The sequence below is a fragment of the Lactuca sativa genome, chromosome 7, assembly GCF_002870075.4.
Source record: "Lactuca sativa cultivar Salinas chromosome 7, Lsat_Salinas_v11, whole genome shotgun sequence".
In the NCBI taxonomy this organism is placed as follows: Eukaryota; Viridiplantae; Streptophyta; class Magnoliopsida; order Asterales; family Asteraceae; genus Lactuca; species Lactuca sativa.
The window spans coordinates 75,239,282-75,251,464 of NC_056629.2; the positions used below are offsets into that span (position 1 = coordinate 75,239,282).

The 12,183-nt window shown below is 39.8% G+C and overlaps 1 protein-coding gene across 1 annotated transcript; it reads right to left on the reverse strand.

Annotated features, from left to right (window-relative positions):
• Positions 1-10,969: 10,969 nt before the first annotated feature.
• Positions 10,970-11,547, reverse strand: LOC122195185 (putative EG45-like domain containing protein 1). Its single transcript, XM_042896755.2, has 2 exons — positions 11,451-11,547; positions 10,970-11,244 (listed from the first exon to the last, which is right to left on the reverse strand). The coding sequence occupies exons 1-2, from the start codon at positions 11,545-11,547 to the stop codon at positions 10,970-10,972; spliced, it is 372 nt and encodes a 123-aa protein (XP_042752689.2).
• Between the last annotated feature and the right edge of the window lie 636 nt (positions 11,548-12,183).

Genomic DNA, 12,183 nt, shown 5'->3' on the forward strand with positions numbered 1-12,183 from the left:
ATAGGGCTGAAGGATGATATTAGATTTAGTAGTTAGATAACCTTGAAATTTGTAAAGTGTAATTGACATTAGATGATGAATAAAAGGTGTTTTATTTATGAGTAAAATGTTGCTATCTCTTGTCGATCGTTTACTATATTTCTTTTGCATGTTTTGACTTACATAATAATTATGTTTGGTATATCATATTATTCGAACCTCCACAGTCGGTCATATGTCGGAAGTAGGTATGAATCAAGACTGTCATGATTGGTTGCAGAGGTCTAAGGTGTTGGACATGGCTACAACAATCATGAGTGCTCATAAGTTCTGAGCATTGGACTCAACCCACGCACACTGGAATCACTTCATGGAATTTATCTCGAGTGATTGTGAGACAGTAATATCATATAAGTCTTCAAACCTAGAGATATGATTTGTTACTTACGAGTTGGTTATGCATTGATTATACGAAAACGCATTGGTAACTCGATGTTATAAAACGTGCTTTTGTGTATAATTCAATGAGTGATAGAACAAACATATGAGTCGAAGTTTATCTGTTCCTTCTTGGATTAGAAGTTGATATCTGGGCCCCTCGATGATTTTGTTTTGACCTATGTACCGAGCCCGGTCATAACTAAGTTGATGTGTTCAATTAAGTTCTTTGTCAAACAAATCGGAAATCGGGAAACAAATTGCCGGACAATAAGTAATACATTGTTCCATGTATTTGTCCGACTGATATCTAGAACATAGGATTATATAATTACTTATCTTAAATGGCGTATAATCATCTTCTCAGTTCCGAGAGACCTTGAAAGAGCTATGATTGCCGTTCGGTTCCTGAAGTATTACAATTATAGTTATTAGACTTATCTAAGTGGGAGACTGTTGGATAAGGTGTCTAAGTCCATAACTATTTCTGGTAAGTACTTGACCCGACTCGGCATGGTCCATTTGGGTTGCATGGCACCATGCAATTTGATATATTAAATGAGAGAAATAACACTTGAGGATTATTAATATATTATAAGTTCTAATATATTAATAATATTATTTAATTAGTTTGATCAAGAATTAATTTTATAATTAATTAAGTGATCAAAAGATAACTAATTATATATATGGGTTTATTATGTTAATCATCCATAACTTGTATAGTGGGCTAAGAGGCTCCATGGATTATCAAGTTGGGTTCCACCCATAGGATGCTCCATGAATGCTCCATGGGAGTTACAAACCCATGGGTCATGGAAATGAAGAGTCATGACACATTAGGGTTTACATGGTGTAACCCTAGATGGGTCAACACTATATAAGAAACCCGTTCTCCACCAAAATCGGCTACACATATGAAACAAGAGGGCAAGGCCGATTTTAGAAGTGTGTGTTCTCTCTAAAGTCATTCCAAGAGCATTTGGTGTTGTGTGAAGCATTTGAAGCATCACACTTAGGGTGCTAGGCTCACAAGGTTTCAAGGATCATAAGCAACAACAAGGTAAGTTATTCTATCTTCCATTCAAGTTAAAATTGTTTCCCATGTATGATAGATAGGAATATAACCTTGGAATTCAACTTTGCATGATAATTAGACAAACATAGATCCAAGGTTATTAGGGTTGCATGTACACTTAGGAAGTGTTAGAATGATCAAAACCCATCAAATTGCCCCTGCTTAGTGGTTAGGGCAACTCAGGTTTAATCACTGGTACTTCGGCAGGAAGAGAGATTCGGGGTTTCTTCAGACGATATTGCCGGTATGTTATCTTTTGCCTCCCTTGGTTGTTATTCGTGTTTATATTGCTTGGGATTTTGTATTGTTTTGGGTAAGCGTTATTTTTGGTTTATTTCTCTGTTTATGTTTGGGTTATATCTTCAAGAATTGTTATATTCCATTTGCATGCCATGAATCATCAATGGGTTAGTGAGGGGCTGTGTCTCGTGTAGCGGATCCCAAGTGTTCAGTTGTTATTATGGTTTTTGGTCAAGATCGGTTCAGGGGTATTGTGTGGAAGGTCTATTGACAGGATTTAGCGAGTTAGTTCTTCAGTATCGTCAGAGTTCAGTGGTTTTAGAAATGATGCTTGGCTGGCTCCTGGGGGTGCCAAAGAAAGTGGTCTATTGCTGAGGTTTTGGACTGGGCATTAGCTCAGAGGGCTTCAATATTTGGGTGTTGTATCATTAAAAGCGTCTGGGGTTATCAGTTTGCTGGGATTTCAGGGAGTGTTTATCTGGTCTTCACGGTTGTGCGGTCTTTGGATTGGTTAGCAATTGAAAACTAGCATTAGTAAGTGCCGGTAGTCGGCAGTTCATTCATAAGAGGGTAAGATGGATTGGGAATCGTTCAAACCTTGTGGGTTAGGAGAGCTTACTCAGGAGAAGTATTCAGATTTTTGGGAGCAGAATCAGGTGTGAAACTAGGATGAGTTTCACATCCCCATAGGGGAAGGGCGGCCCAAGTGACTGTTTGGATTGAGGATTGTGTGATTGGGAGTTCAGGAAACTTCCTAATAGTGGGTTGGCGCCTTCTTGGCGATGGATAGCGGACTTTTGGTGGACTCAGGTTGGGGTTCTAGGTATGTTCGAGACCAGCTTGGGCGCTTGGTTGGGTGTGTGTTTAACTTTGGGTGTGTATGGATTGATATATTAACGGTAAGACATGGGCGGCTATTGTGGAAAAGTAGAAGTGTTGTCAGACTACGGGATGACCCGTAGCTTCCACTAGTAGGCAGTTAGTATAGAAGTGTTGTAAGACTGCGGGGTGGCCCATAGCATTCACTGATCCTTGTGTAGTGGTGATGGTGTGGCAAATCCATGATTAGTCATAGATTTCTTCAGATGGTTAGGACTAGAGTGGGTCAACTCGTAAGACTGGGGCAAGGCCACATCATGCTTGGAATAAGGAAATGATAGGCTATTGGAGACCGGGTATGATATAAGACTACAGTTGGTCATGTAGCGTTTTTGCCCCCCAAATGGCCTTAGACTATTTTTATAAAATGCTAGGAATGATTTAAGGGCTTAAATCTCCATTTAATCGATGAGATAGGAGTTCATGGCCGTGAACTCCCTTAGGAGTGGTTCATGGGCCGTAAACTCCATAATGGTCCCCTTAGAAGCCTTAAACTCATCCATACCACTTAGATTTGGACCTAAATAAATTCCACTAACAAGATTGAAGCTTTAAAACACACTAGAACCCCTCACCATGAGTTTACGGCTGTAAACTCATGGTGAGTAGTCCCTGGGCCGTAAACTAAGAGATAAGAGTTTACTCTCGGAGAGTAAACTCCATTCCTAAGCCATACACACCTTTAGACGCTACCCGGGACACCCAAACACTTATCCAAAGTGTTTTCCGCTCCTTTGAGTGCGTATGTTTGTTTAATTAGTATTAAATATACTAATTGTATGTGAACATATGTTATCATATGTTAAATAGGTCATTGAGTGTGTTCGAGTCCTTACGTGACACCGAACACCCAACCGGCACCCTCGTCGGACCTACTCACACCATGTGAGTTCATACCCCTGAATGAACCTTTTAATGTTTTTACATGTTTTATAGGGGGGAATACAAGTTAAACATGCCAGTTATCACATCAATCACATGTGATTCATAACCCGCATGCACAAGATTTTACCACTGTACACTGTTTTACCGAGTAGGACACTATAATGGTTTTCAAAGGGGTTTTCACTTGTTTCAAAACTCTTACTTATACTGTTTTATCTAAAATCATTTCAAACTTATTTTACAAAGAATACCAAATTGTGATTTTCCCGAGAATAAAGGTTTTTCATCAAAGTTCCCTTTCACGGCGTATACTTTTACTTGTTAGATACCGCTGCTTCGCTTTCATGTATTTTAAATTCCTACTCGATAACGCTTTCACTTCGTGATGCGTTTATACATGTTATTGTCTCTATATCGCTTACACCTGTTATTGTCTCTATATCGCTTATACCTGTCATTGTCTCTATATCACTTATACCTGTTATTGTCTCTATTTCACTTACACTTGTAGTCGCTTATACCTGATAGACGCTCTTACTTCACTTATTGTCGTCTCTACTTCGTGATACAATTATACTTGTTCGACACTCCTACTTCACTTGCGACCGCTCCTACTTCACTTGTTAGACACTCCTACTTCACAAGAATCACTTCTACTTGATACACACACTCAGTCGTAGTTAGATGTATGTCTGTGCTTATATAGGTACATATAAGTAATGATTGAAAGACTTAGGAAGGCTCGTCCGCCCTATTTCCTTTTCTTCGTTGAGATGTGGTCTGGTGGGATCGGATGGTTGTCCGAAGGTCGTTTGATTCATTAGTTATATATTATGTATATGAGTATGGACATACAGGAATGCTCTAGTCAGTTCAGTTAAGAGTCTCTACCTCTAGTTCAGCACTTACATTAGAAACACACTACCCACTATTTGGAAGTCTCTACCCACTATTTGGGATGCATCTTCAGGACATGGCCTTCTCCGTCGTCTAGTTGGTAACCAGAATCTCCTGTAGGGAGAGCGGACATTGTGTGTATAGATCTATACGGGATTGACAACCCCGCACCTAGACTGCTAGCTACAGTCCCGGCCTACCAAGCCAACGGGTGACAAATGTCATATTTTAGATGCTTGTAGGGCGTTTGGAACTCTAGTCAGTATGGTTACGAGTATCCCGGGTTATCTTATAATTCATGGTCTTAAGGTAACGGTATTCACCGGCAATTTACACTGTATGCTGGTAACTCATATTTTAGAGTCACACTGTTTTGACCTTGCAAGATGTATCTTTCATTTGATACTGTTTGCGGTCTGTATTCTCTGTTTTAGACCTTACTAGACGCGTCATTCATTTGATGCTGTCTGGGGTCTGTATCCACTGTATTCGCTGTATTCATTGTATTCACTGAAATCACTGTTTTAGACCTTGCTAGACGTATCATTTAGTTGGTACTGTCTGGGGTCTGTGTTCACTGTATTAGACCTTACTAGCTGTACATTTCATTTGGTACCGCCTAGGGTCTGTGTCTCTTTCTATTAGACTGAGCCAGGCGTGTCGTTCGTTCGATACTCTCCTGGAGTCTATGATTCCATTGCCTTAGTCAGCAGTCCTCACTGCTGAGGTATATGCTATTTCCCTATTTTCTCTTGCTTTCTTTAATAATCAAATTCAGTATTTTGATAATGATAGCAATTAAGGGAAAACTACTTTTTACAACATAACACTGACCAGTCTTGGTAGAAGGCTGCTTTTATTAAAGAAAATATAGGATTTTCTGGAAAGAACTCTAATACATTGTAATCTCTTAGACTACTACTTTTATTAAAGTTATTTGAATAAAAACATCACTAAATGCTTATGAACTCACCAGCATTTGTAAAACTGCTGATACTCGCTTTTCAAATAACTTGTATTCTCAGGTCAGAAATTAGACAGGTACACCCCCGGAGCTGTTGATGAAGATGGCTTAGTACCTGGCTGTACTTACTATATTTGTTTGTATACTTTGATACATTGTAACGTAAATCATGTACAATTATTACTATTAATGCAATGTTTTGTTGTACTTTGATTACTATATGCATGTGTTGTGATACTTGATATGACTTCATCCACCCCATAACGTTTCCGCCGTTCCGGTTTTGGGGTGTGACAACAGAATTCACAAGAGATATCGAAACCCGCTTCGGACCATCGACATATGAAAACCATGAAGCTACCCTCTTCAAGTTGCGCCAAACCTCCACTGTTGCTGCTTACCAAGCAGAATTCGAAAAAATCTGCAACCGTGTCGATGGCCTTCCCACTATTGCCCTCCAAAACTGTTTCATCTCAGGTTTGCGTCTCGATATCCAATCTGAAATTGCAATACAACACCCACAAACCCTCCAGCAAACATATGGATTAGCCAAACTCATAGAAGACAAATTGAACAACAACCGAAATCGCTACAACTCCCTCTCATGCAACTCACCCTCACCCCACAACCAATACCAAAAACACACCACATCTCCACCACCACCATCATCATCCACAACCATTATGCCACCACCTCCCGAAAACTCTACACCACTCCCATTTACAAGGCTGTCACCATAGGCAATCCAAAAAAGACGCGCCGAAGATCTTTGTTTCAAATGCCCAGCTAAGTTCCATCCAGGTCAAGTATGTGACCCACCTCAATTTCTTCTTATCGCTGAAAATGAAGAAACCAATGACACCATAACATCCATTAGCGACACCACGAAGGTTACCAACCAGGCAGAACAAAATTCTCACTCCAACAGACCTACACTTCCGCACTTCCTGTCACTTTCTGATGCAGCTTTCTTCGGTTTACAATCTCCACGAACACTCCGTGTCACCGGGTATATCAATGGTCACCCTGTAACCACCCTTGTGGATTGTGGAAGCACACACAACATTATTCAACCTCGTATTGCTTCCCTTCTCAAAACAGAACCAAGCCCAGTCAACCCATTTCCGGTCATGGCTGGAAATGGCGCAAATCTGGAATGCAATGGGTTCTTTCCCAAAATACCCCTGGAACTCAACAAGACCACATTCACAGTACCACTATTTGTACTTCCTGTAGCAGGACCAGACATCATTCTAGGCGTCGCGTGGCTCAGTTCTTTGGGACCATTAGTTGCATATTTCTCCATCCCAAGAATATCCTTCACAGTCAATGGCATGACATGCACTCTACAAGGAAAACCCCTGTCCACACCGGTATCGCCCAACTCACTTCAAACCCTGATACGAAAAAAAATCCATCGCCTCCCTCCACACCATGATTATTCATCACCAACCCCCACATCTTACCACCAGTAACCGAAAACCACACACCAACCCCACAATCGAAAACCTACTAACCAAGTTCAAACAACTTTTTGACGCACCCCACGACTTACCTCCACCACGGGATCATGACCACCACATACCGTATTACCAAACACAAAACCCATCAACATCAAACCATACAGATATCCACATTACCAAAAAGAAATCATGACATCACTCATCACCGACATGCTCAAAGAAGGGGTCATACAACCAAGTCAAAGCCCGTACTCATCTCCAGTCCTCCTTGTTCGAAAAAAGATGGAACATGGCGATTTTGCGTTGACTATCGGGGTCTCAATGCCATCACCATTCGAGATCGTTTTCCAATAGCAACAATAGATGAACTTTTCGACGAGTTGCATGGTGCCACCATATTTTCCAAGATTGATTTAAGAGCCGGTTACCACTAAATTCGCGTTTCACCAAACGACATACACAAGAATGCATTCAGAACAATCGACGACCATTATGAATTCAGAGTCATGCCTTTCGGCCTCACTAACGCCCCGTCAACATTCCAAGCAGCCATGAATGACCATTTCAGATCGGTATTATGGAAGTTCGTGTTGGTTTTCTTTGATGACATCCTTGTCTACAGTCCTTCAATCGACGCTCACTACGAACGCCTCCGGTTCGTATTCCATACACTAATAAGCAACCAATTCTACGCTAAAGCCTCCAAATGCATGTTTGCGGTACACGAAATACCCTTCTTGGGTCATATTATTTCAGCCAAAGGAGTTCAAGCCGACCCAAAAAAATTACCGTCATATAGGAATGGCCCACTCGAAATTCATTTACCACATTACGAGCTTTCTTGGGCCTCACAGGCTATTACCGTCGATTTGTGCAATCATACGCCCACATAACATCTCCTTTAACAGACCTCTTAAAAAAACCTACCTTCACCTAGACCGACAAAGCCACAAAATCCTTCGCATCTCTGAAACAATCCATGACACACCTCTTAACCCTAGCCCTCCCAAACTTCACTGAAACCTTCGACATCACCACCGACACATTTGGTGTCGCCATTGGAGCAGTAGTCTCTCAACACGACAAACCAATAGCCTTCTTCAGCAAGAAACTTTGTGATCGCAATCAAAACAACTCTACTTACATCCGTGAGTTATATGCAATCACAGAGTCCATAAAAAATGGTGCCAATACCTATTGGGACAGAAATTCCGGGTATACACCGATCACCACAGCCTACAACATCTCCTCACTCAAACCATCCAGACACCTGACCAACACAAATGGTTAACCAAGCACTTGGGATATGATTTCGAAGTGCACTACAAACCGGGCAAAGAAAACAACATCGTAGATGCATTGAGTCGAATCAAAAGCCCAAAAATCTTAGCCCTCTTGAGTCCTATGGCTACCTGGTTACATGAATTAAGATCCTATTTCACCAACAACCCCGAAGGACAGAAATTGATAACACAACTGGAGCAACAACCATCATCACTTCCAAACCATACCATCCCAAACGGCTTGGTGTACATCCAAGGCCGATTATTTATACCTAACATACCACATGTTAGTCTTCTTCTTTTGCAGGAATGCCATACATCAACACTCGGAGGACATGTCGGCATTAATGCAACAACTCGACGCCTTGCAACTTCCTTTACGTGGCCAAAGATCAAAAAAGATGTCGCCGATTTCATACGCAAGTGCAATACTTATCAAACAATAAAGTACTCGACACGCAAGCCCTACGGTCTCCTACAACCATTACCCATACCTGCTCAAACATGGTCTGAAATCACAATGGATTTCATCACACACCTGCCACCATCCAACGGGAAAACAGCAATTTGGGTCATTGTCGACCGATTGTCCAAATTTGCCCACTTCATACCGTTATCGAATAACTTTACAGCCACCACTCTTGCAGCTGTCTTCCTAAAGGATATATATCGCCTTCATGGCCTACCCAAATCCATCACATCAGACAGAGATCCATTGTTTTTGAGTTAATTTTGGACATAACTATTCAAACAGCTTGGCACAAAACTCCAACACTCCGGTGCATACCACCCGTAAACCGACGGTCAAACGGAAGTAGTTAACAGGTGCCTCGAATCCTATCTCCACGCATTCGTCTATGATGAACCGCGTACATGGCAACGATACTTGTATCTAGTAGAGTTTTGGTACAATACCAGTTTCCATTCGGCAATTCAAACGACACATTTCAAAGCAATGTATGGAAGAGATGCCACGACAATCCATGATTACACACCGGGATCAAACCTCATAGCCTCCATTGATTCTTCCCTATTGGAACATCAACAAGTGCTCGTTCTGTTGAAAGAATCTTTACAACAAGCACAAAACAGGATGACGAAGCAAGCTAACAAAAAACGGATAGACAAGCAACTTGAAGTTGGTGACTTGGTATACCTATGCTTATGTAACTACATACAACATTCTGTCACGGCACGGGATAACCAAAAACTATCCAAACATTTTTTTGGACCTTACAAGATCTTGGAACGAATTGGTCCCGTCGCTTACCGCTTGCAACTTCCACCATCTTCTCGTGTCCACCCGGTCTTCCACGTCTCATTACTAAAAGCTAGCCATGAGCAAACAGTGTCCGGAGAATTCCCAAATGAATGGCTCTCCGATACAACCATCCAAACACCAAATCCAGAAAGCATTCTCCAACGTCGACAGATGAATGGTTGCACACAACTTCTGGTCAAATGGGCCAGCCAATCCATATCGGAAGCAACATGGGAAGACGAAAATGAGCTCACACTACGTTTTCTTGAATTCAATACAAGACTCGAGGACGAGTCCAATTTCAATGGGGAGGGAATTGATACAGCCCAACAATTATCAGTCCAAGAGACAACCCAACTTCCCCAAATAGGAATACTCAATCGACCCAAAAGACCCATCAAGAAGCCTATCCGATTTCAGGAGTGAATCAACTGTGTTTACCAAGTCAAGGCAGTTAGCTAGGATGCTCTTTCTTCCTTCTGTTTAGCATGTGTTCCTAATAATTGGGTTCCACTTCCAGGAGTAACCCACGTCTAGAATAGTTCCCCATCCTTTTCTTTCCAGTAGTATTTAACTAATGTAACCTTAGTTTTAATAATATTCAGAAAATTGCTCCAGTTATTGTTTCGGTTTCTAATTCCTTGGAAGTTGACCACCTCGAATAAGGTTCATACCAACCTTGCCCTTCATCATGGGACTTGTGTTATTGAAATTTGGAGGGTGTTCGTATCTTCACTGCGGCTTACTTTAAAATGTTTATTTATGAATACACATTTTGGTATTGGATTATATTAATTTTTTAACTAGGAACTGTACAGAGAGGCCAAGGAGTTGCGATTGATATGTGAGGGATGCGCGGCTTGAAAATTGTGATGTTGATTCATCATCATAAATATCATAATTATATTCTAAAACCAATTGAATGCACATTTCGTAGTTGTTTCTGCTTGGTTCCATCATGAACTTAGAGACAAACGTCGTCTATTGCAATTTCCATCTTTGAAGCCTCTTAGTCATGTATTATGTTGTCTATATTGTATAAGTAACAAAGCAAAGATGCAAAATTAAAATTGGAAAGAACAATTCGTAGAAAAAAAAGTTTGGTGTTAATGAAAAAATGTAACACCTTGTTTAGTATTTAAAAATATACCTAAGGTGACAAATGATACTTAGATGAAAGGAATTCTACAAATACGTGTAAAAAATTAAGTTGGTGTATGGTTAGATATTCCATGGAACAAAATGTTACCACTTAATTCAAAACCTCAAGAATATTAGAAACCGACATTGTTCCCTTTATCAACCTATATGGATTAGTGTTCAAATCCCATCTAGAATAGTGACGTAGTCCTGAAGAATAGTCCATTGAGTTTAACTTTCACTTCAAAATAAAGAAAAATGGGTAAGAAGAAACAAAATCAGAATAAATACAAAAGTAGTGGAATTGAAACAAAACATCACGTTTCAATCGAAAACTGTTTATTCACATAGTAGTAGTAACTCTCGTTGATTTCAAAATGTCATAGCTTATTATTGATCCAAAAACAATAAAACAAGAAACAATCCAAGCGTTAATTATACGGACCTTCATCAGTAATTCAACTACCAATACTCAATTTTGATAACTCCAGCGACAGGGTCGGCAATGGATTCAAATGCTTCTTTAGAAAGGTCTAGGGTTCCGCCACAACCTGGACAGTGATCAACAATTTTAACAGTGACCGTTTTACCGTCATAGCATGGGTGAGGGACTGGGTTTGTGGCACCGGTGCACTTAACTGTGAACATCTTTCCGCAAATGGCACCTCCATCCCACAAAGGATCACTTGCTGCGGCAATCATCACTCCCTCTGGGGTGCTCCCATAACATGCATATGCTATTTCAAAAGTTATTTAGACATTTTAAGTATGTCAGGAACTGAAATACTTATTTCAAATATATATACTTCCTATAGATCCACTCCATATTACTTAAACATATATGTTGATATGTTAAAGTATGTATATGTTTATATGTCTACATAGCATGTAATCATAATGGTTGATCCTAAACAATCAGTACAGGGGGAGAGTAAACACTTACGAGTATATTGCTGGTAAAAGGTGGCAGTGCCTGGAATTGCTCTAGCCATTGAAACAAGGCTTGAAATGAGAACAATAATGAAGAAAATAGACTTCATTTCTTAAAATATTATTGTTAGTGTGTTATAATAATGAATTGTAATTTATACATTTGGGTCCTTATATAGATAAATTTATATTATAGAAACGGTAATACTACATTGTAATTACAGTTATGGCTTTCGTTACAATACAATGTATTAATTATGAATAATTAGGATTATACAATGTAATGGTATGTTACAATGTTAGTATATGGACACTATACATAATATAGTGGTTGACATCGTTTCAAGCTATTATCTTCACATTTTAATAAGACAATTACATTTTGCATATTATTTGAATATGAGACCTTTCTTGAAAAACTCTCTTCTCTCTCTCTCTCTCTCTCTCTCTCTCTCTCTCTCTCTCTCTCTCTCTCTCTCTCTCTCTCTCTCTCTCTCTCTCTCTCTCTCTCTCTCTCGTAAGACACCAAGTATAAAGCTCTTCTTTCGATACAAAAAAATTTTTAACCATTTTACTGTCGAAAAAGGTAAAGATATCAAATAGATAACATATAGTTGTTATTAACTATCTTACTTGTCAATAGCATTTGAAAGAAAAAAAAATACTTTTATTTGTGTTTTATAGATATTAAAGAATTACGATATGTTTCTTGTAATAGGTATGAAAGCCTAGAATTTCATTACTCG